This window comes from Triturus cristatus, chromosome 3_1, assembly GCF_964204655.1.
Source record: "Triturus cristatus chromosome 3_1, aTriCri1.1, whole genome shotgun sequence".
Lineage (NCBI taxonomy): Eukaryota > Metazoa > Chordata > Amphibia > Caudata > Salamandridae > Triturus > Triturus cristatus.
In genome coordinates, this window is record NC_140583.1 from 955,091,386 (window position 1) to 955,117,482 (window position 26,097).

Sequence of the window (26,097 nt, forward strand, 5' to 3'; positions counted from 1 at the left end):
CCAAAATCACATCTCCAACCCGCACACGTACAACAGTACCTAGGTGCGACCATAGACACTCTGGCAGCCACAGCTCAGCCAAATCTAGTGAGGATCAACAGCATGCAAATGCTGATCTCAAAGTTCAAACCTCAACACTCCCTTCCTGCGCGAGTGTTCATGCAGTTGATAGGCATGATGGCCTCCTGCATTTTCATAGTCCCACACGCGAGACTACATATGCGCCCGCTTCAGGAGTGCTTGGCACGTCAATGGAATCAGGCTCACGGGCAATTAAAAGACCTAGTGTTGGTGAGCGGTCGGGCATACAACTCTCTGCATTGGTGGAATCCACAAAACCTTTGCAAGGGCCGACCGTTCCAAGAGCCTGTTCCACAAATAATACTGACAGCGGACGCCTCTCTCCAGGGATGGGGAGCTCATGTACTCAATTACACAGTGCAGGGACTATGGACAACACAGCAAAAGAAGATGCACATCAACATTCTGGAACTGATGGCAATCTTCCGAGCAATGAAGGCATTCAAAGTACACTTGTGCAACAAAGTCGTGTTGATCCGGACGGACAACATGACTGCCATGTACTACATACAGAAGCAGGGAGGAACACACACTCCACAGTTGTCTCATCTGGCTCAGAGCATGTGGAAGTGGGCCATTCAGAGGAACATATTCCTCATGGCGGAACACCTCCCCGGCAAGGACAACCAAATGGCGGATCTGCTCAGCAGACACAGCCACCAGATGCACGAGTGGGAGCTACACCAGTCAGTGCTCCAACCGTACTTCCAACAGTGGGGTCATCCAGAGATAGACCTATTTGCCACAAACGAAAACGCAAAATGCCAAAGCTTTGCCGCCAGGTTCCCACATCCACAGTCACAGGGCAATGCGATATGGATGAACTGGTCCGGCAGATTTGCGTACGCTTTTCCCCCAGCGCCATTAATACCGCTGGTGGCACGCAAACTGCGACAGCACTCACTAACACTCATCCTAGTTGCTCCCACATGGGCGCGCCAGCCATGGTACACCACCTTTCTAGAAGTCTCCGTGGTGCCGCATCAAAGACTGCGGATCAAACCTGCACTCTTAACGCAGAACCATGGCGAAATTCAGCACCCAGATCCACAACAGCTGAACCTGGCAATCTGGCTCCTGAAGTCTTAGAGTTTGGCTACCTAAACCTGCCACCTGACTGTATGGAGATCATTAAGGAGGCCAGGAGACCCGCTACCAGGGCTTGCTATGCAGCTAGATGGAAGAGGTTTGTCATCTACTGCAACAACAATGACATCAACCCGCTAGACGCATCCATTCAAAATATAATCTGTTACCTCTTACACCTATACCGATGCAATCTGGCATACACCTCAATACGTATCCATTTGACCGCAATAGCAGCCTATCTCCAGAACAGGCAGCACCTCTCTTTATTCAGAGTGCCTGCCATCAAAGCTTTCTTGGAGGGACTTAAACGAGTAATTCCCCCAAGACACCTACCAGCACCGGTGTGGAACCTCAACTTGGTCCTAACCCGACTGATGAGTCCACCCTTCGAACCTCTCCACTCATGCGAAATTCAATTCCTCACCTGGAAAGTAGCTTTCCTAGTAGCAATCACCTCGTTAAGAAGAGTTAGTGAACTCCAGACACTAACCATTCAAGAGCCATTCATACAGGTTCACGCAAACAGGGTCGTACTACGTACCAACCCCAAATTCATGCCTAAAGTAATATCGCAGTTCCACATGAATCAAACTATTGAACTGCCTGTTTTCTTTCAAAATCCACAGAATGTAGCAGAGAGAATGCTCCATACACTAGATGTAAAGAGAGCCCTCATGTACTATATTGACAGGACTAAGGCCTTTAGGAAGACAAAACCGCTTTTCGTTGCCTTTTCTCCACAGCACAAGGGCAACGCCATTTCCAAAGCAGGTATAGCCAGATGGATCATTAAATGTATTCAAATTTGCTATCAAAAGGCTAAACGCACGTTAACGATTCCACCGCGAGCCCACTCAACACGTAAGTTAGGGGCATCCATGGCTTTCCTGGGAAACATTCCCTTACAGGAAATATGTAGAGCAGCCACATGGTCCACTATACATACATTTACCAAACACTACTGTGTAGATGTACACTCAAAACAGCAAGCAGCTGTAGGAAAAGCTGTTCTCAAAACTCTTTTTCAGACCGCTGCAGCTGGCACTGGTGGCCGCCGCTAATAGGGGGTACTGCTATGTATTCTATGCACAGATATGAATTCAGCAGCCCACATGCCTCGAACTGAATATGCTACTTACCAGTATGCATCTGTTCTTGGCATGTAGGGCTGCTGACATTCATATCGCCCACCCTCCTCCCCGGCGCCTGTAGCAGCTGCAGCTCTCAGAATTACTGTATAGCATGGTCATCACTTTCTGTATCTACTCCATCACGGCCACAATGGCGAAAAACAATCTGAGGATGGAGAGGATGCCCATGCGCACTGTGGTCCAGGGGAGGAGTCACCTATCTCAGGATACTTCGAAGACTCTTCCAGGACAACAACGTGCAAACATCCGGACCCAACACTAGGCGGCGATCTATGCACAGATATGAATGTCAGCAGCCCTACATGCCAAGAACAGATGCATACTGGTAAGTAGCATATTCATTCTCCAATGTTGAACTGGCCTGGCACTCTGGTACTGCCACATGGCAGGCTTGAAAGGACTTTCTGTGGCCTGTTTCATTCGATTCCGGGTCCTGTGATTAGACCAAAAGAACAGCCCATACACTGGCACTTTCAAGCTAGCACTGTTGTCCCTTCAACCCTCCCTTCTGCTTCCAGCTCAAAAAGCTTTCTGAAGTAGCCAAGATATGACATGAGCTCTCGTCAAAGTAATTAACAAATAAACCTCCTTTTTGTAGTGTGTTTTTAATATTTGTTTGATTCGAGCTGCTTTTTTTTTTGCTGTGCTTGCAGCCATGTTTACTGGATCTCAAAACAACGATGCGAGCTCTGTGCTTTCACCCTTTTGGTAACCATGGAAATTAAAAGATCTCAATATTTGTGAGGATAATCTAGTAGGAGAGAACCGTACTTTCTCAGACACAAAACAACAATTCACACTCATGGAAGGAAATCTTATAGAACAACCCGCACACATATTTTCAGACCCGTCCAGCACACTCCCTGAGACACACTGATACTCCATTGTTAGAAATTGAAATATTTAACAGGCAGATGACTGGTCAGCTGGGTTCCTCTATTTCAGGAAGGCACATCAACAATAGGAAGTTAACTAAGAAACAGCACTTCAGTTTTCCCTCTGTAATTTCACTCAAAGCTGAGGAGCCTGAGCTGTTCAGTGTCTCCCAAGGTTGCTACCGAGAAGGTGTCGCCTTTTACCGAAACCTGGTAATCTTTTTGTGTTTTTTTAACCTAGTTCACAAAAACATTACACACCACTGGTTGGGATCTCAGGCCTACAACGGGTCAGATCGACCTCCTACATTTAAAAGATTGGGGGTGGGGGTCACAACCACAGCAGAGGTATCAAATGTAATACATAGATTGGACTAGTCATTACAAAAAGCCTATTGGAGGAGGGTGCCCCATTGATTTTTCCTCTTGGCTCCTACATATGGATAATAATGTGGTATGTGTGCCCTACTTTTTGTGTTCTCTAGTACTATAAATGATACACTATACACGCCCGCTGGCCCTCTGCTTTTCTCCAACTGGTGTCCATAGCCCCCACCGCCCTCGAGTCTCTTCATTCCCCCCTTATGATCCTTTCAGACATGTTTCCGCTTGTGGCTAATTGATGCTTATTATAGATGCTTGATGCTGCTGCTAGTGACCAGTTGATGTCTGATGCTACTTTATGCTGCCTTGAACTACATACATAATATCTGGGAGCATTTATTACACGTGCTCACGGATGCATATAATGCTTGCACCCACTGATGCATACACTGCCTGGTCAACTAATCCATATTCTCTCTGATGCTGTCGATACGTATGTAATTCGAAATTGTTAATACTCCTACTACTTCCGGATGATTTATACCTGTTAGAATGGTATATGTGTTGAACATTTCATATGGATGCCTCTATTTAGTATCCATTTAGTGAAAACGATTACAATAAGGCTATACATCACTTGATTTCTCTATTTCTTTTCAACTGGGCACAAAAAAGTGTTACTCGAAATATCCCCAGGGCCATGCAAGTGTCATACATATATTTACTTCAGATGTGGAAATTACACACATATGCATATTGAACACCTTGCTTCTCTGTTCGAAAGGTCTTACAAGGAGGGTAAGGGGTTAAGAGAAAGTAGGGATTACACCTTGGAATCATTGGTAAAATGATGGGTTCTTAAATTCTTGTTTAATGACAATATAAGGCAGTGAGCGTTGAATTTAAATGAAAGGATAGTTAAATGGGATAAAGAGATTGTAGGGCAGGTACTGTACTTCAATGAGGCAAAAATGAATGTTCTTGCTCTATTTGTGTCTTATCTCTTGGCCTGTGTTTCAGTGGCTCAACAGGTTGTCAAACGTAAAAAACATACCATCAGGAACAACAGAGACACCTATGATGTTGCCGTGTGCCCATATATTGAGAGTCACTTGGAAAAGTTGCAGGTACATTTTTATTTACAAACAAAATGTTTTCTTGTTTGTTTGTTGCACTTATAGTCTAATGATTGGCGTTGTAGGGATTTTGGGGCATATGTATGAAGCCTAATTCCCGTTCGCAAACAGGCCAATTCTCAGAATCAGCCCGTTTGCGAACGGGAAATAGCCTTTTGGGATGTATCATCCCAAAAGGCCCTCGCAATTTAGGGAATCAAAAAATTTGCGATTCACTATTTTGCGAATGCATTTAAGGAATCGCAAATTGTGATTCCTTAAATGTAATGCCGGAAGCACCCAAGTTGTGCGATCTTGGCCTAAGAAATCGCAAATTACCACCAACTTCAACTTGGTGATTATTTGCGATTTCATAGAAAAATGCACTTTTTTGCATTTTCCAATGTGCCATGTGACGTACATAAGGGCATGTATGTGCGCCACATGTGCACACATACATATTTCAGGGGTGCAACAGGGTGTCATTTTGACACCCTTGCACCCTTGAAATTGCATTTGCAGTTTGCGTGTACCTAATGGGTACTGGCAAATTGCGAATGTCTGCCCATTCATTCCTCGGAATGAATGGGAAGGTATTCCTTAATTACGAATCGCAATTTGCATCTCTCAATTAAGGAATACTAAGGAATCGCAATTAATATTGCTATTCCTACATACATTCCATTTTGCGAGTCCTTAATAGCGATTCGTTAAAAATCGCTATTAAGGACTCGCAAAACATATTTTTCATACATATGCCCCTTAGGTTTTTATTACAGATTTCCCTTCTTTAGCCTACCAGACTTGAGAGTTTGCTGCCCCTGCTGAAGACTGTCCACCTTCTGGACAATGACGTCCTTCTGTGCTGGCATTTTTCTACTTTTGGTTCCATGTTTATTTCAGCGCCTGTAGTGCGCCTGGCTTCCCCTCCACTATTTCTGGTCAACATCGCAGTGTTTGGGGATTGTCCTCTAGGTTTGTTGCATAAAACATGCACATTGGTAATGGGAGGAATACTTGAAACTAGTCAAAACCGCTGCCAATTGCTTCATGCAGCATCCAAACCTCTCGCTTAAACCCACTGTGCCACTCCAGACGGAGGCCAACCATGTGATCTAAGCTATACCTAACTGACTAGGCCTAAAAAAGGCTGAACCTGGTCTGGGGCTGTTTGTGCTCCCTTCTGGAGTTGGCCTCTCCTGGCAGTTCCGAATGGACTGTTTCCATGAGGAGCAGGATCCGCACTGATCTCTTAAGATGGGCCTCTGTCTAGAGTAGCTCAGTGGGTAAAAAAGGCGCAGAATTCCTCTCATCAACATTTGTGAGCTCCAGATGTGTTGGCCAGGGACCTCTGTGGTCTGTCTGCTTTGCTGTGGGACTGGTGATCATTCTACATGGTTCCGGGTGCTCAATTAGTGTTTTCTGTCCTTTTTAGGTCGAGGACTACCGGTCTGCCGGAGGCAGAACCGGAAGTCGGAGATTTAATGTTTTCTAGAGTGGCTATTTAGCCCGCCTCTCTTTTAGCTTCTCCTCCATTGGCTGGCTTCCTAAACGGAGGCCAGCCGTTGGAGGAGAGAGCCGTCCCTCTAAATAGGCTCCCTCTTTTCCAGATTCGGGGGCGTGTTCCTTGCTGTTCTTTCTACTTTCTAGCCACGCCCTTTCTCAGGCGTGTTTTTCTCTCCTCCAGCCAATGGCAAGAGGAGAGAAAAAGAAACACGCCCCCGAATCTGAAAACGCCACTGCGTTTCTCCGAGGCATTTTTGCTTCGCCTCGGAGAAAGACAGTGGTGTGCTAGGCAGTGGTGTGCTTGTTTAATGATTCAATCTCAGGGTAAAATGCAGACGCGAAGAGTTGACTTTTACTAGGCACTGTAACTTCTCTTGGTCGTAAACCCGGCTGCTCGATCGCGGCTGAAATATAGCATATAGGAAAAGCTTTGATTCCGCACTGCCGGAGGGTTTTGCTAATAGCACGCGTCAGCAATTTCCTACTGAAACAGAAAAAAATGTACACCTCGTATTCAATTTCTTATCCAGCTGTGAAGGTTTTCTCTTAGGTTTTCTCTTAAGAGCCCCCGGCCTCTTTCACGAGGGTGGAGGTCTCCTCCTTCTGCCCAGCCCAGCCCCCATCCACTCTCTTGTTTGCCCAGAGCGGAAGAAGCGGTGTGTGTTGCTGACTGGCCCGACCCCCACTGGATCTCGGCTCCTCTCCCCTCAGCAGATCGGAGGCGCCGGCGGGAGATGTCTGCTCGGGGTTCGGATGAGGTAGGGTCACGTTCGTCACCTGTTTTTGTTTTCCCCGGGCACTGTAGGCAAGATAAACATGCGAAATGCGCTTATATATTAAATGCAGCGATACATTGCTGGGCCGGGAGTCTCCAGTCCCCGGAAGTTGTTGTATCAGAGAGCAGACTTTCCTTAGCAAAACTTAATTTTTCAACTCTATCAAAACTGCACCGATGGTGTCATATAAACATGCTGGTCATGGTTGTGCTCCGGTTTATACTTTGAAACGGCCTGGGCCAGTTATATGTTTGTTTTGACATGGGTAGAAAATGTCCAGTTTTACGGTAGAAAACCTGGCTAAAACGAGAAAGAAACGTGAGTTTTTGCACGCGGTGGCTCGGTGTCCTTTGTTTTGCATGGAGGAAGCTGCTGATTTTGCAAATGACCCGAGGCGCCCGGGCCCTCGGCATTGTCTAGTCCGCCCATGTTGCAGCCGATGGTTGCCTTCCTCAGTCACCACACCCCTTTCTGTCCTTTAGGTGTTTGTGCTCTGCGGGCTGCGGCCCCTGCCCACAAGTAACACCTGCAGGGACGTATATCTTTGCAGGCGGGAAGCTGCTACCAATTAGGATCCTGCAAAACCAGCAGCGACTTCCCGACCTTCCCCCAAGAGTGTGCTGACCTGCCCTGGGGTTTCTGTGACCCAATCGTGGGTCAGATTATTTACTAGGTGCTGTGGTGGGCGCGTGACGCGTCAGGTACAGTACTGCCCCGCCCCATACCTTTGCCCTTTATCGTTGGGATCCCCCACCCCCTCCTTTTCCACTTCCGAGCTGAGCCTGCGACTACGAGGGAGAGTGACCAGTACCACTGACCGACCATCTTGATTACGACGGCGAGGCCTCTGCGTGGCTCCTCGTCTTCGGCCTTCCATTTGAAGCAGCCTCAGCCTGCCCTGCAGTCAGCTGTTCTTCCCGGCTCCAGCCCCTCCTCTCCTGTGAACTCTGCAGATTGCACCGGCGGCCCTCCCCAGCAAGTTTAAAGGTGAGGCAGGTGTGTAATTTGAAATGCATGCGTGCCAGTGGTCGAAGTGGGCGGGATCAGGGCCGGCTTTAGGGCGGTGCGACCGGTGCCACCACACCGGGTGCTGGCTTCATGGCGGCGCCGTGTTTGCAAGTTTATTAAACTTTTGAAGCACCTGCTGCAGCGTTTCTTTCCGCCGGCATTTACCAGGCCTCACATAAATGCCGAGAAAATTCGTGTGATTAATTATCTTCTGGGAGAGCGAGCAGCATTTTGTATAGTTGAGGTTTTGACTCATATGAAGTTAGTGCAGAGGGTTAATAGAACGTGTACTAAGTAGATTACAGGGTGCATATGATGTAAACAGATTACTGCTTTCAAAAGAGACATCCTTCTGTTACTTACCATTTATAACTTAAAGTCCTAACATAAATAGTGAGCTATTAACTTTCATCCCAGAACTGCATATACACTGCAAAGTATACATTATTAGAACATTGATTAATGTTGCAAAAAGGGTTAATTTGGCTAGAAATCAATTCGTATTATTAAAGAGAACTCCCAACTATGCTGTTTCTTTTTCGACTCTGGGTTTGTGCTTCTCCACACCAAGCACTCTTGAACTATACTGCCTACCAGTATGGATGACTTGTGACTCCTACACTTTCAGTCCTTTGGCTTAAGTAACATTTCCTATACACTGATTTACACACGTATGATTGATTGTCTCTGTGTAATGTGTGTGTGATGCAAAGTGCTCGGACACCCTACACTGGTATGAGTGGCGCTATATAACTAATTCAATGCACCTGAGAGTGTGGTTATGGTGACTCGGTGACTGTTAAAGGGTGCTAGTGAGGGAATCCGTGGCAGAGGTGGTCATTGGGGGGCGTCAACAAACATTGTCGCACAGGGCACCACCACTCTCTCACTACCTCACTCTCTCTCTGCTAATGCAATAGGTATCACATATGCAAAAAAAAAAGCTAATGCCAATAGAAATGACAATGCCATTTATTTAGGGATACAATAATGATTAAAAAAAATAATGAGCAATACCAATAGCTCTACCGATATTGCCGAGACCATTGTGTTGTAAATTGAAACAACGATGTGATTAAGCATTTACTAAAGACATTAGTTCCTCTGTTATAGATCGTGTTTTCTCTGTTATGTTGACCGAAGCTTGGACTCCATTTTGTATTGTCATGCCTCCACGTGTTCCCCACGAGAAGAGTCCAACCTCTGTGTTAGTTGCTCTTGTAATCTGCCCAGTAACAGTCTATAAATAGCTCCTTTGTCCATCTGGCGCATGCCCAGACTTGACCACATCTGTTATCAGTTAGCCTTGCTTGACCATGTTTTCGCGGGCTCAAGGAGTGCGTTAGCTCCGCCCACATATTGATTCAGTATCGAAAATGACCATAAATGGTAATGTTCTTCGTCTTCATGTTGTATCCACCCACTTATGAGCCCCTCTACTGTGTATAAAAGGGGACCATGTACGAATGTTCTTTGTGCTACTCTATGCAATACTGAAGAGTGTTGTGTGGATTGTAGGACCACCCTTAAGGGTTAATAAATGCTGTCTTTGTACTTTGCAGTTTCCGTGCCAACTTCCTTATAGATTCCATTACAGGAGAGCGAACCCTTGTGTCCTGCGGGCCTAGCTGGGGCCTGTATTCATCAATTGGCGCCCGTCACGTGGGGCTCATCGGCGACTCGGATGCTCGAAGGATTGGTCGCGACGAAGGTGAGGAATTGGGCCGGGGACGTGATCACTGCCAGCGGCGTCTTAGCCCTGGCATCCCAAGGTTTTTCTTCCTTCCCTTCCGAGCTGACCGTCTGGGTGGCGCCGGTCCTCGACTGAGACCTCTTCTGTCGGTCTTGCCGTGAAAGCCGTTTGGGCGATTGTGGAGCTTGGCAGTTGGAATCTGGACTCTTGATTGGTAAGAACCGGTGTACGGTACTTGCTCCGAGTTTTTGAAGCCTGATCTGGCTATTTGAGTTTGATTTGTGATGACTAGTCATATTTTGGATTTGTCTTTGTGAATATATATGCGTTGCAACACATATAGGCAGGTAATGTGGAGAGATTTCTCCAGAGCTGTGTAACTTTGAACGGCGCAACGATTAAGTGCCATTTTTTATAATATTGCATATTTTGCATTATTTCTGAGCATGCCTGCTTTCAGCGCACTCCGTAAGTGGTGCTGCTGTTTCGGAAACCGGTTGAACCTCGAGGAATCTGCTCCAGCTCCCCCAGAGGGGACTCCTAATAGGGATATGTATGTGAAGCATGGTCTTTCTTCCATAATGTACAGCACGGTATGGAGGAAATATACAAAAAAAGATCCTGAGTTGCGATGGCCTTTGTATGGATCGTTTGATATACGTAAGATTGAGTATGTGGAACAGTGTATGTGTAAGCGGCGTGCTCGTCAGGATATGTTTGAGTGTGTGCGGTTGTGGGTGAAGGAGGTGCGTGAGCGAGAGAAGCGTGAGAAAGCGCTGTTTGATAAAGAACAACGGAAGAATGATCATGTGCGAGCACAGGAAGCGAAGCGTCGGGAGGACAGAGAGCAGACGGACAGGCAAGAGAAGGAGCGTAGGCTACAAGTTTCGGGTCAATACGTTGTTCGGCAGCCACTTTATCCTGTCCTTAATAATCTCGATGATGATTTTTCTTTACTAGATCGCCCTCCGCCCCCTTATGTCGGCGCATCTGCTCCGAGGCCGCAAGATTCTGTCCCGGGTCCGGGTAAGGTAGATACGCGGTCCATGTTATCAGCCGACCAAATGGCTGAGCTTCGGCAAATTTCCTTCCGTGCACTTAACGGCAAGATATCCATAGAGGAATTATTTCATACTTGGGGGTCGTGGCAGGAGAGAGATAAATTGTATTTTCTGGGTCATTTCGCGGATGAAGTGATTGATGCTTTCCGGAAACGTTCTGGTGTTTTTGAGCCCGACGAAGTATCATCGGATGCTAAAGCATTGCGCAATGGTGTTTTCTCTTTTTCTAAGGCTCCAGATACGGTTCGGCGGCTGTTCGCCTTGCGGGACGAGGTGCTGGTCTATAAAGAGAAAGCGCGCCAGCGAGCAGGGAAGGAGAAGCAGTCCGATTCGTGCACATCAGAGGGCCACTCATCCACCTCCCAGTCAGATAAGGATGACATAGTGCATGTTAAACCAATGCGAGAGGCGGCGCCTTTGTATGTTCCTCCTAAAGGAGCGGGGACTAGCTCGGACATTACCTCCGCCGATGCTAAGGGATATTTCGTGTATAATTGGGTTTACACTCCATGGCATAGGGCTGATGTTATGGCTTTAAAGAATGCGCTGCCTGACCCTCGCAAGAATCCAGCGGCCTTCTACGAAGAAGTAGAGGGGGCCTTGAATTCTTGCGTCATGACTTTAGCAGATATAGATTTGTTCTTTGGGCTTATTCTACCACCAGACATGTGGCGATCTGTGCGGAAGGTGGATGATGTTGCCACTTTTAAGGCTCGATGGTCTGAACTGGAGGATGAGGATAGGGAGAGGAAGCCTGCGCAGAAACCGCCCCAGAATATTTTAGATCTCCCTGCTGCTATTGTGGCTAAGTTGAAGACAATTATCCCCCCTAAAAAAATTGACTGGAATATGTTAGCTGCATGTAAACAGAAAGTTGATGAGTCAGTTGCGGACTTCTTTACGCGCTTTGAGGAGACGTTTCATGATTTTAGTGGCCAGTCGCTTACCGACGATACGGGACGCCACCTTTTTGCGGATAAATATGTAGCTAATCTGCTGCCGGCAGTTGCGGCCCGTCTAAAAGCGAGTGAAAGTTCTTGGTCCTCCGCTACGCCGACGGCCCTCCTGACTATCGCTCAGTATTATGAGCGTCAGGAGCAAGAAGCAAAGGGCCAGGAGGAAAAGAAATCGAAAGATTTGAAAACAAAGGTGATGTTGGCGCAAGTCTATGGCCCGCCTCGACGGGGTAGTAATAGAGGTAGGGGAGGATCTTATGGTCCTCCCTCGGGCCGGTCTGATTTGAATAGGAATCAATGTGCGTATTGTAAGCAATCGGGTCATTGGGCTAGGGACTGCCCGGTGTTGCATGCATCGCGCCAGGGGCATACCCACGGTGGCCCGCGAGGTAGAGGGGGTTTCTCGAACCTTCGAGGGAATTCTAACGAACAGGCTCGTTTTGAGTCTGCGGGGCAGCACCGAGATAGGTCAAATGTTTTCGATCGCCAGCATCAGTATCAAGCGTCAGGGATTGACCGGCCGGGGTACCATGACTCTCAGCATGCATAGGATTGCGTTGGATGGGGGTTAGAATCAGTTGAGGTGCCGGTCGATCAGAAGGGCCCTTATGTATCGGCTGAGGTTTTGGGCTCTACTGATCAGTTCCTAGTGGATACTGGAGCGACACGTAGTGCGCTATCTAAGCAATTGGTTCCGGGGGCTCCCCCATCCGGCTTAATGGTCACATCGGTAGGGTTTGATGGTACACTCTCCCGAAGCCCTCTTTCACAGCCCCTCATGTTTAAGGTTGATTCTTTTTCTGCACCCTGTCCGTTTTTGCTTGCCCCGTACACACCGGACAATATTATGGGTCTTGATATGTTAAAGCACTTTAGGGCTACTATCCGCTGCTCCCCTGCTGGTGTGCGGGTAATATTGAATGATAATTACCCCCGATCTGAACGGATGTGTACGGTGTCAGAGGATGCGCTGTTAGCTACCCTCCCTCGTGCTTTGTGGGCAACTTCGGATACTGATGTGGGACAAATGGTGATTCCGCCGGTCCACATTAGTGTCCAGGAGGGGGCGGTGTTACCACGCCTCCCACAGTACCGTATTTCCCAGGAGGGCGAGGAGGCTCTCATACAGATAGTGCAGGATTTGATAACGGTTGGGGTAGTCGAGGAAGTCCCCTACAACATTTGTAACAGTCCGATTCTTCCCATACTGAAAAAGGATACGGATGCCAGAGTTTATCGGTTTATAATTGATTTGAGGGAAGTGAACAAGATCGTGATACCTCAATACCCAGTGGTTTCCGATATCACGACGTTGCTTACCTTGGTCCCGCCTACGGCGACCATGTTCTCAGTGATTGATTTGAAAAATGCCTTCTTTTCCATTCCCATTCACCCTGATAGCCGATATCTTTTTGGGTTTACACTGAATAATAGATCTTATCGTTTCTGTAGGATTCCCCAGGGCTATACAGAAAGCCCTAGCATTTACAGTCAGGCTTTGAAACGACAATTGGATTCCTTTGTCCTGCTCGAGGGTGTCGCCCTCATTCAATATGTCGATGATATCTTACTGGCGGCTGACACCCTGGAGTTATGTGAAAAAAGTACGTTATCCTTACTTTCCTTTCTAGCGTCCCGCAATCATAAGGTATCTAGGAAGAAATTGCAATTCTGTAGACCAAAGGTGACTTATCTGGGTCACCTTTTGTCTAAGGAGGGACGTGCACTCACACCGGATCGTATCCAAGTAATTTTGGATACACCGAGACCATCCACACAGAAGGATGTGCGTGCATTTTTGGTCCTTGTTTCTTTTTGTAGACAGTGGATATTGGGGTTCTCGCACATAGCTAAGCCATTGTTAGCCCTCTTGACAAAGGACACGCCTATCCCAATCCCTTGGTCAGATGAGTGTGATACTGCTTTTCAGCAACTACGACAGGCCCTTTGTTCAGCACCAGTGTTAGGAACCCCTGATTATGCAAAACCCTTTTCGTTGTATGTGCATGAGAAAGATGGATGTGCATTGTCAGTTTTAGTGCAGATGCACGGTGATAAGCAGCGCCCATGTGCATATTTTTCGGCTGTACTTGATCCTGTTGCCCGAGCATTACCAGGGTGTTTTCGCTCGGTTGCGGCGACAGCTGTGTCAATACGCCAAAGCGAGGGAATTGTGTTATCTCATAAGCTGTTGGTATTAGTCCCCCATGCTGTTGATGCCCTGCTTAATCAAACAAAGACGCAGCATTTGACCAGTGCCCGTTTAACGGGATATGAGTTGACGCTTTTGGCTCCTCATATTACGTTGAAAAGGTGCGTAACGCTAAACCCGGCAACATTGCTGCCATACCCCGAAACCCAGCCTGAGGCGCGGAAAGCGCATGATTGTATTCTCGTGACTGAGGAACAAACAAAGGGTCGTATTGATCTCCAGGATACGCCCTTTCCAGATGTAGATGGAGAACTGTGGGTGGATGGATCCTGTCTGAAGCTACCAGATGGTACGGCTTCAGCAGCATATGCAATTACCACATTACAAACGATAGTGGAGACAGCACGCATACCACAGAAATCAGCTCAAGCAGCGGAACTGATAGCATTAACACGAGCATGTGAGCTCAGTACAGGATTATGTGTGAATGTTTATACAGATAGCCGCTATGCCTTCGGAGTAGCGCGTGACTTCGGCCTACTCTGGAAGGAGAGAGGGTTTTTAACGTCACATGGAGCACAGATAATGCATGGAGAGTTAGTTCATAATCTTTTAACTGCATTGACATACCCAAAGAAAATTGCCATTGTTAAGTGTAGCGCCCATAGGAAAGTGGTTGATAAAGTTGGAGAAGGGAATGCGTTAGCGGATCGAGTAGCACGGGAGACTGCGATGCAGCCCGGTACTACTGCCATGTATGTAGTGAAATCACAAGTGGAGAGATGGCATGATGCGAAGGAGGAAGTGCGAGAAATGCAAAGGACCGCTTCTGACAAAGAGCGGGAACAATGGGCTAGCGAGGGAGAACTGGATGACGAGGGTTGCTGGAGAAGTAAGCAGATGGATAGATGGAAATTACCCACGGCCTTTGTACAACCTATGGTTCAGATGGCACATGGGCTAGCACATGTTGGAGCTTCCGCAATTGTGAAATTGCTTACCCAAGTCTGGGAGCATCCAGAGATTGCTAGCACGGCAAAGAGAGTGGTGCAGACCTGTATGATCTGCCTGAGGTACAACCCAGGAAAGGGTACTCGAACTCCAGCAGGAGGGTTTGTGACACCCACTGCACCCTTTGAGGTTCTGCAGATGGATTACATCCAGCTTGAGCGCTGTAATAATCTGAAGTATGTTCTAGTAGTGGTCTGCGCTTTCAGCAAATGGGTTGAAGCGTACCCTACGAAAGACAATACTGCAATGACTACTGCGAAGCTGCTGCTAAAGGAGTTTTTCCCCCGATATGGCGTTTGTAGACTTCTGTGGAGTGATAATGGCCCTCACTTTGTAGCGGATGTTATAAAGTATGTCTTGAAGGGTCTAGGCATCACTCAGAAGTTCCACGCCGTGTTTCACCCTCAGTCTGCAGGCCTAGTTGAGAAGTATAATGGTACACTGAAGCTTAAGATCGCCAAAATTCAAGCTTCGACGTCTTTGACTTGGCCAGACGCTCTGCCACTGGCGTTATTGTCAATTAGATCAGTACCGCACTCTCGAACTGGCCTTACGCCGTACGAGATTGTCTTTGGACGCCCAATGAATATTTGGGGTCCACCAAGACCTAAGGCTGTGTATGATGTACCTTGTGTAATGATGAGCGATTATTTGGCACAGTTAACGGATAACTTGGTTTCTATCCATCAACAGGTCCGAGAGGCGCTCCCTGATCGGTCTACCGGCGAAGGACATGGTCTCCGGCCTGGTGACCATGTCATGGTGAAAGTCTTCGACAGAACGAACAGCTTGGAGCCGAGATGGGTGGGCCCTGAGCAGGTCCTCCTCGCAACGAGGACGGCTGTGCGAGTCTCCAACCGAAAGAATTGGATCCACTCCCTGCACTGTAGGAAGGTGCCGCCCGGATTGGTGGAACCTGCCGTGCTGACCGATCAACGAGAAATTCTGGCTGCAGAGACAGGTCGTGCTGCGGAGCCAAACGCCACTGAGGAGCTCTTTCCGGACCACGCGACTCCTGGAGGAAGGCGATATCATCTTCGACCACGGAAGTGAGTTTTCCAGTACCGGGACATACTGTCAGAACGGCCCTTGGGTTAGTGAAACGGAGAGCCGATGAGGCAAGGGGGGGGGATCAGCCCTGCATTAGTGTAGCGACACCCGTCTTGGCCCGCTGGTGAAGAAATCAACCGCTGCCCAAGGGGAAGAGTTCTGACAGACTTCTAGTTTCAGGAAGATATTGGGTTTTATTTTTGCTTTGATATGGAGAAAAAGAAAATACTTTGCGCATTAGGGTTCATGTTGACAGTAGCCATTGTTGGGATAACCACATGGTTCGTGGAGGATGTAACTCCCGCTCGGAAGATTCTTGTGTTGACAACTCCGGTGCCTGAGGAGCACTATTTTTATACATTACCGTATCAAGAGTTGAAGCATCGACAATCTTACTTGAATAACACTTTCATCCAGATGCTGCATCATACCCACGTTGCTACGAATGCTACGAACTGTTGGATATGTGGGATGATGCCAGCTCATCAGAAGAAAGGAGGAACGCCATTTATACCCCTTCCTTTCTCTCATAATGGCTCTTGTAGAGCATGGTATACTTTGCTTTTTGCCACTCGGAAACAGACAGTGGGACGATTGCTTTTTAGACTTAATAAAGAATGCCATCAAGACAAGAATGGGTATCCACAAGCGAATGGGACAATTTGGGAATGGGAAGAGTACCGACCAGACAATGAATCCATTCCCTACATCTTCACGAACACCAGAGACACTATGGGAAAAGACAAATTTGTGATTCAAGTAGCACAAGCTCAAGCGGACCTGTGTGTCCAGAGTGTGGGTTTCATCCCTGTTGGTGTCAGTGATTGCATTACTGTTTTGAATATTGATGGGTTGAACAATAGTACCTTTTTAGCCTCCCATAATACGTACTTTGTGTGTGGAAATAAAGGTTATTACCGTCTGCCGGCTGGGTGGTCTGGGGTATGCTATGTATCATTTCTATTACCTCCTGTATTCTTAGCTCCCGCATCTTATCATAAGGATTTGAAATTATTAAATAATGTGACTGTAAATAGGTATAAACGTACTTTATCAATTGATGATGTAGATCAGACTGACACCAGTCTGCAACAGTACATTGATTTTAACTTAGGACTGTTTTTCTTTGTTGGAGCTGCCCTGAACAGTAGGAAGATCCGAAGATTAACAAGAGTGGTAGAAGCTGTGACAAATCAGACTGCTGCTGCTCTTGGGAATCTTACGGAGGAATTGCAGATCACAAGAATTGTTGCATTGCAGAATCGTATGGTATTAGACGTTATGCTAGCTGATAGAGGAGGAGCATGTAAAATTATTGGAAGTAGCTGTTGTGTGTTTATCCCTGATCATACGCCATCAGTTTATAATGCCATCAATAAACTGCATAAAATTGCAGCTGAGATCCATACAGAAAACGGCACTTGGTCTTTTTCTGGATGGTTTTGGGCGTTAATTACTGCCTGGGGATGGAAGGTTCTAACTGGTCTCTGTATTATTGTAGTGGTTCTGTTCTCATGCTGTATTTGTATTCAATGTGGTCCCTTACTCTGCTCATTATGTGTATCATTCTGTATCCCTGATAAGAAAGCTATTGCCGATGTTGCCCACCAAAAACGTTTAGCTAAAGAAGTTGAAGAAATGATGACAATTGATATATATGATGATTATCCTAACAAACCGGATGTCTTCAGTAAATGCTGAAAGGGTCGTCTGTTGTAAATTGAAACAACGATGTGATTAAGCATTTACTAAAGACATTAGTTCCTCTGTTATAGATCGTGTTTTCTCTGTTATGTTGACCGAAGCTTGGACTCCATTTTGTATTGTCATGCCTCCACGTGTTCCCCACGAGAAGAGTCCAACCTCTGTGTTAGTTGCTCTTGTAATCTGCCCAGTAACAGTCTATAAATAGCTCCTTTGTCCATCTGGCGCATGCCCAGACTTGACCACATCTGTTATCAGTTAGCCTTGCTTGACCATGTTTTCGCGGGCTCAAGGAGTGCGTTAGCTCCGCCCACATATTGATTCAGTATCGAAAATGACCATAAATGGTAATGTTCTTCGTCTTCATGTTGTATCCACCCACTTATGAGCCCCTCTACTGTGTATAAAAGGGGACCATGTACGAATGTTCTTTGTGCTACTCTATGCAATACTGAAGAGTGTTGTGTGGATTGTAGGACCACCCTTAAGGGTTAATAAATGCTGTCTTTGTACTTTGCAGTTTCCGTGCCAACTTCCTTATAGATTCCATTACAGGAGAGCGAACCCTTGTGTCCTGCGGGCCTAGCTGGGGCCTGTATTCATCAATTGCATTGTAAATGCTTGTTGTGTTATTGCTGCCCATTTTGTCTGGACTGCTGCATCGGGCACCAACTCTTGTGTAGTGTTCGGTGTGTGTCTCTGCCTAGTGTGGAATCATGGTTGTACTTTTACTCTGGTTTGGGTCTGTTATCATCTCAGTCTGCTGTCTCCGGTCTGCTTTCTCCTAGGTTGTGTGTGGTTGCTCTTCCTTGTCTGTGCAGCTTCGGGTCTCTGACATGGCCGTTACGCACCCTTACAGAGGCTGCACCTCTGGTCCTTCATTGCTTGGTGGCTCCTTTCTCTGTCTTTAGTTCTATTCCTGCAGAGTTCTGCAGGAACTTGCTCATTTGTCTACTCAGGGTTTGGGTACTCCTAGTGTCTCTTCCTTCTCCATCTGCTTCTGCTTGTCCTGGGTTCTCTTGCTTGGAGTGTCAGTCCACTGAAGGTAGTGGTACCTTTGGACATGACGTGTTCATGCATTGATTTTTATAATGTCCACAGTGCTCCCTTTAAATGTACAATTATTTGCTTGCTGTGCGTCCAAGCAAATATGTACCTTTTTATTGATTTGTGTTGTTGCATGTCTCCTGCATAGTATCCTTTCTCGTGCGTACCTGGAGTATATGAACATATTGTCTTGCTTAGTGTAATTGGTCAGCCAGGGCACTACCTTTGTCACCACTGTGATCTTTAAATAAATTTACATTGTCTTAGTTTCAAGTAACACAAAGTTTATGTGCTCCTGCATCTATTAAATTTAATGTACAAGCTTTTCGTGTCCCTATATACCAGTTCTCTTATATGCAGAGCATCTTCAAGTGTGCCAATTCTTTCTACAAAGCTTCCGTTAAATAAAAAGAATTGTCTTCATCAACAGTCCAGTGCATTTTTCCGCACCCAGGCTGTTCGTCAGATAGCGGATCCAACATTCAGCTGAAACGCAAAAAATGACCAGCATTGTAACTCATTTGTTTGTATAAAAACTCTGAACATGTACTACTGATGTCCAAGTACGTTGTTTAACGCTAGAAACTGCTAATTATGAGTCCTCGTCTTCTGACAAGGCCTTTTCAACCATATTTCACTGATTATTAATGGAATGGTATACATTTCCCTCATCATCCGTTTTACTAAGACTTCTAACATGGAGTCCTCTCTCAATAACATCAGAGACTTTTCCCATTTGTATTTTGTCTAAGCTGAAGGATCAGTCGCCGATATTTCGCCAACATTTCACGTTCTAATCTTGTATGTATAATTTTTCTGTCCTTTTGTGCTTTCTAACTCTGTTTCTTGCTTCACTGTCGTCTTTGATGTCACTCATAACCCGTGGTCGAAAATAATCCTGGTTATTCACTGTTACCCATCTATAATTCTATGTATGGTCTCTGTTGTCTATTCCATTTACCACTCTGCAGCCCTAGGCATTGTGTTCCTCTGCATCATGCATTCTGGATCAATGCATTTGCGGCTCTTTGAATTGTTCCTATACCTGGTAGATAGGTCCCACATAGCCGCCAAGGTTTCAGATTGCCATGTGTGACATTTTTAAAATTTCAGTGAAATTATGAGTGCCATTCAAACGACTTTGAGTGACACTTTCTCGCGAGCATAAACCATGCAATGAAGACTAGGGAAACTTATAAATATCAGAAATTACAGCCATTAGAGCAACAAGAAACTCCAAGAACTTCTTGAAACTGCTGCAGAGCACGAGACATGGAAGGACACTAGTGGCAAAACATGCACTGGCACCCGTAGTCTAAAGATAATACCTCTGCCTTACGTGAAGTACTCTGGTACCCAAGAAGGATGACAAGACAGAGCAGCCCTGCGGCCTGCTGAGATTACTATCTGCAGAATTAAATTGAATCTGAGATCTCTTGCAGAAGTAAACCTGAAGGATGACGAGAGAGAGCAGCCCTGCGCCTGCAGATACTGTGTCTCAATTAATTATCAGATCAATGCGTGGTGCGCTCCGCGCTGTGAAGTAATCATGTTACAACTGATGACAGCGGACAGGGGGCCTCTGAGGAATGATGACGCAAGTTGTAACAGACCCCCTCGCCCGGCCGGGCCCCAGAGCAGAGAGAGCCTGCTGGTAAAACTGTCACGCACTGACCCGTAGTCTGTGAAAATAAACCCAGTTAGTCAGGGCACCCATGATAAGGATGAGGAGACAGAGCAGCCCTGCGGCCGGGCCTGCAGATTTAGTGTGATCAAATCAGATCTGTAGATAAACCAGGCTCACTCAGAAGGACGATGAGACTAAGCAGACCTGCCTGCAGATTTTAAACTAAATTGATTGTGTGTGTCAGACTGAAATAATTGATCAGAGATGATCAGACTGTCCGTGCCGCTACACGGCGGCGCTGTCACAAACACTAATTAAACTGTGTACACTAAAGTCTGCCTGGCGCGCAGCGCGTAATGTTGGCCAAAGTAAACACTTACTCATTAAGGTTCAGACTGCTGCTGGCTCTGCGTCCCGGTCCGTCCGGCGGCTGCGGCGTGAGTCGCACAGGGACCCGCGGCCGCACAGCACACTGCATCATGCACTCTTCTTCTTCCAGCAGAGTGACTCACTGACTCTTACTGAATCGCACTTTGCGCCCGCGATGTCTGCGATGCCACTGATGCGCGGCGGCGCGGCCATCTGTCCTGTCGGTCATGAGTGACTTCACTCGCTCACTGCTCGGTCCGGCAACGCTGCCGGGTTTTATTGAATTTAAATTGCGGCACAGTCAGCAGCGGCAGCTCACGGAGGACTCGACTCTCAGTTTGAGTCCCCCGCCGCTTTTGACCTCACTTCCTCTTCCTCCAGCCCAGAACGTGACGCACTACGGTCATATCCTGAGATTGGGCCCCCTGGTGTGCCACAGCGTTAGCAACCAATGCCGAACCTGCCTGGGCAGGCCCCGCTCCCCGGTCTCGGCAATTGGCAGAGTGAGTGTCACTCAGTGTGTCTGGTGCGTGTGGTGTGTCTGAAAGCCGCGCAGCGCCAGAAATATAATTATGTTGCCAGCACAAATCAGCTGCCGGGCAGATTTAATTTCTAACAATACATTGTAGCACTCTCAGGCACTCGACACCAGAGCTGAGAACAGGCAAGATTAACTATTAACTTACTGCCCAGTGCCTGCAGCAAGTCTGCGGGGAGCAGCTGGCAGGTGCCGGCGGCACGCGCTGTCACCCTCGTAGCCAGAGTTTCAGAGTGGCAGAAATGGAACACCACACTGAAATGCGTTCGCGTCACACCAGATGTGTGATACTACTTGGCAGGCCTGGTCCCAGGGCACGGTGGTAGCAGGTACATACTCCAATTCAGATTGGTGCGGAACTGCTGATAAACGGCCCGCTCATTTATTTTAAGCCTCAGGTCACATTACCTCTGGCTAAACCATTATTTGCTGTATGGTCAGGGGCATCAGCAGAACCCCCATCGGCTTCCAGCGCTACATCCCTCCTCCACCCTGAGCAAAAACTGAAACCATGCAGTACAAAACATTAGACCGACTCATAACCCCAACTTTGTCTCTTTTGGAGGTTCATACAGCAAACACTGTGCATACAGCAAACACAGCCGTTTTGGGCCAAAAGTATATCAGCTGTCAAATCGGCAGGAGCTTCGACCTGTTCTCTGGTATCATAAGTCCATCAAATAGTCCTGGAATTTCTGGGACAGAATGGAGTTCCTTTGTAGATTGTACTGTACTCCTCCTGCCTAGCGTGGTGTGCCTAGTGGCTCCTTCCACAAGGTCTCCAGTCCCTTCTTCTGTTTCTCCTGTGATGTTCTGTGTTCATAGTCTGGGATCTGGGACCAAAAGCAGGGCGTCAGGTGGCCTATGAATCCTCTGGACGAAAAAAATGGCAGTTTGGCTTTTTCCTCTGGGCCATTGAGGTTCTGATGAATGTCTTCTGTGCCCCGGTAGGCTCCCGGTGGCTGTATGGAAAATTTCTAAGTAGGAAGCATTCCTGGTGACAGTTTTTCGACCTCATGTTTTGTATTGCTGATACCATGGTTACTTGGATTTTCGTGGCTTGCCACGGTAGGCATTCAAAAGGTAGTCAGAACTCACTCCTGGGAAGCCTGTCTTTCACTAGCACCCAATTCCCTACATAGATGCTTGAAGTTGTGGCTTGTGTGTGTTGATACATTCGTCTGATCTGGTTATGCCATCAGGAGTAGGCCTGGCTGCTTGGAGCTGGGGTCTTTTCCACGCAGGGTGATGTGGGATGGCATCTTCGACTCTCTGTCCACAACAGAAAATGCTGGATGCTACCTCCGTGATGGTGTGAGGGGTCAAGTGATAGTCTTTCAGAAACACAGACATGGCTTTTTCAATGCACTGTTGCACAGCTTGGGCGATGCGGATTGTCTTGATAATGAACCTCTTGACTTCCCCAATGGCTTGGGGCCAGCATGGGTGATATTGCAGTGTTTGGTCCTCCGTGAAGAGAGGTAGCTAGCGTGGTCCTGACCATTAAGGGAGGTGGGGGGTACCTTTATCAGGGTGTGGGTGGCCATGATCCTCTCCAATTTTGTCATAGCCTCCTCTGGGGGTGTGCACTTCATGATCTCCACCTCGGGGTACTTGGAGAAATCATCTATGATTGAGCATGTGTCTGCTGTCTGGGAGACTGCAAGTCTTCACTGGCGTGGTCGCCACGTACCATGGGGATCAGTTCAGTGATGATGGGCGGTGGGGTCCAGTGCGCCAGTGGCTGGGCACAAGCCACACTGCCTGGCAACCTGCTTGACTTAGTCATCTAGTCCAGGGAACCACACTTTGCTGCACAGCCTATTTTTTGTCTTGGCGATCCCAATGTGGGATCCGTGGCGAGGTCTTCTATCTATTTGGTCAAGCTAGTAGGTATGACTCATCAGGGTCCGTTCAGCAGGCATCCCCATGCTGTGACTGTGAGCTCATCTCTCAAATGGTGCAGGGATACCACTGTGTGCCTGACTTCTGCTCTCTTTTGGGCTAGCTCGGCAGTTATGGTGTTCAACTTCTCTGACTAGGTCACTGTGATAGCCAACTGGAGGCAGTCATCAGCTTTGGTAGCCTCTACAATGTCGGCTAAAAATATGGGAAGTGGTTGTGACTGTTCTACGACCACCATATCAAACTCCTCAGTGTCGGCTGCATCCCTTTCATCTTGAGGATGGCTGGTTGGGCCTGCCCAGACAGATAGTATGTGGGATTGGGGGCTCCTGGTTGTTACTCATTGAAAAGTTGTATTCTTGTAATTAGAAGATCCACTTTTCAATTCTGGATGGGGGATTTGTCACGGACCCCTTAAACAGTAGGACCAGAGGTTTGTAGTTGTTGTTGACTGTGAATGGATGGCCCTATCAGTAAATGTACCCCCAATGTATTGCAATAGCTTCTTTCTCTATTTGAGAATATTTTTGTTTGGTAGGACTTAGTGCGCAGCTGGCGTAGGTGATGCATTGCTGTTTCTGAACTAGGACTGCCCTTAGGCCAGTGGGGCTGACATCTACCGATAGCTCTGTTTCTTCAGTGGGGTCAAAGTATGCAAGGTTGGTGTTCTGTGACAGCTCTTGCTTGGTGGCCTGCAAAGCTCGTTTTTGTTCTGCACCCCCTTTCCATGGAGCCAATACCTATGTTAGCTCACAAAGTGGTTTTGTGAGTAGTGTGAGGTTCGGCATGAAGCAGCCGCAGTAGGTGCTCATACCTAGAAAGCTTCTGACACCAGTGACAGTGGTTGGGGCTAGTGCCTACTGGATGTATCAGACCTTGGCCAGGTCGGGCGACCCCTTTGATGGAGAAGTGGTAGCCAGAAAAGCAGATTCCTAATTTGAAAAATGCACTTCTCTCTGTACCAGGTGAGCAAAATATTTTGGAGGCGTTTGAATACAGCACTCAGTTTGAATGGTGGGTGTGTGGAACAGGATGTCAGCACTGACATTCAGGACTCCCTAGACCCAGCCAACACTACTCTGATGATGTCCTGGAACACCTCAGTGTCACTGGAGATGCCAAACTTGAGGCGCTTGTATCGCCTCAGCCCGAGGTGGGTGGAGAGTGTTGTCATATGGCGAGACTCTTGTGTCAGAAGGATCTGATGGTAGCTCAACATCAGGTCCATTTTTGAGAACCAGAGGGAGCTGAGAGTTCGCCCATGATGCCATCGACTATTGGGGTTACGTGCCTCTCCCATTTTATAGCAGTGCTCGGGTGGGGCATGTCAGCACATATCCTCAATTCTCAGGAATGTTTCAGCTTTCTGGCCACTATGATAGGTGAAATCCAGGATGTCAGCCCCTCTACTTTTTCTATAAAGTCTTCCGCATCGAGCCTCCGTAGTTCAGCCTCTACATTCGGTTGGGGGTGAAAGGCTACTTGCCTATGGCGCAGGGCAAAGGGTTGCACAGACTGATCGATGTGCATTTGGATTACTTGGTCTTTTAGAAAATCCAATTCCTTTGAATATGCGTTCCAGTTCGCCGAGTAGGGATTCCGCTGAACTGGCATGGATCGTGAAGGCAAACTAAACTAGCCAAATGCGTTCAGTTGTGTGGCAGCTGATGAGCATGTCTGAACCACCTCAAGTGACGTACAGTTTCACTCTTGTGGAACAACCTTGGTGTCCAGTTGTGGTTTTGAAGGCGCCAACGAGGAGGAGACGTGGTGTAGACATGGAGAACGGCCTCCTGCTAACACTGGGGTAGGGGCACTGTAGAGAGTCTAGGCTGGCAGCAGAATGGGGGCCTGTGTGCAGAGGGCTGTACCCAGTCAGAGACAGCAGCTGCGGTAATGCATGGACGGCCAACTGCACTGTGGAAAAGGCTGCCTCCCTTGCAGGCTATCTGGAGGGGGAAGGCATGATCAGGGCGTCACAACAGGTGCTGGAGAGGTGCTGGGCTGGTGCAAACGCGGGAACCGGTGAGTGGTGTATGCAGGTGAGGCAGGCGGATGATGATGGTGTGCGGTGCACTGACCCTCATTGCCAATTGTTATGCCCCAGGGCTTGGTGGTGGCAGGCCGTGCTGGGACTGGGTGTGCGGGGGCAGATCGCCAGAAGTGACACACACACCAATTCAGATTGGTTTGGAACTTGCCGATAAACTGCCCACCATTTATCTCAAGCCTCAAATCGCGTGACCTCTGGCTAGCCCATTATTTGCTCTAAGGCCAGGGGCGCCAGGAGGATCACCCCTGGGGCTGCAACGCTACAGATCTGAGGTGATGGTGATAAACTGTTGTCTCCTTTTCCGCCTAAAGGGGAGGTTTTATTCTTGAAGACCCGCTATCTGCGCCACTGTCAGCAGATCATATCTACCTTGTTAACTGCGGGGCTGGTGACGTAAGGACGACTGGAAACCTCTTACAGACAACATTTTCGCCCATGTCTACCCTTGTTTCACGTTGTAATGCTCAGCACACGAGTCAAAATTAAACTTTAGTCAGAGAAGTGAATTAACACATATTCTTTAATCGCATCTAGATGAAAATGATCCATTTAACTTCAGATGGTATTTGCTGTCTTTGCAAGCTTAGTTGCAGTTTAACTATTGCATACATGCCAACAGACCCGATTCATGCGCGATACTCACGATTTGTTAGGCAAAAATGGCTTTATTTTAGTAGTCCCCCGTCTGAAATTACCTCTGCTTGAATAGAAGTCAATGGGTTAAATACATTATCCCAATTTTTTCCTTACAATCTCCCACGTTCCTGTTCTAAAATGTCGACATGTATGCTGTTGGTGACCCTTACCAACACGTTTTGCTTCGAGAGAGACTCCATGATTTCATCACTTCTGCCTGAATGCAGTTTGACTTAAGGGGTCCTTTACTTCAACGAGTCAATTATCATCAATTCACATGTCTAACAAAATACTAATCGACGAACCAATCAGTATCTTTTAAATTAGGTTCTCGTTACCACTATCTTTGTCCCGTTGCTAATAAGCATTG

The 26,097-nt window shown here is 47.4% G+C and overlaps 1 protein-coding gene across 4 annotated transcripts in view; it reads left to right on the forward strand.

Annotated features, from left to right (window-relative positions):
• NMI (N-myc and STAT interactor) overlaps positions 1-26,097 on the forward strand; it is a 382,827-nt gene that overhangs the window by 310,209 nt on the left and 46,521 nt on the right. For all 4 annotated transcript variants that reach the window (XM_085645599.1, XM_085645600.1, XM_085645598.1 and 1 more), the window contains one exon: positions 4,541-4,647. In XM_085645599.1, the coding sequence (XP_085501725.1) occupies positions 4,541-4,647 (107 nt within the window). The remainder of the gene's footprint in view (positions 1-4,540; positions 4,648-26,097) is intronic.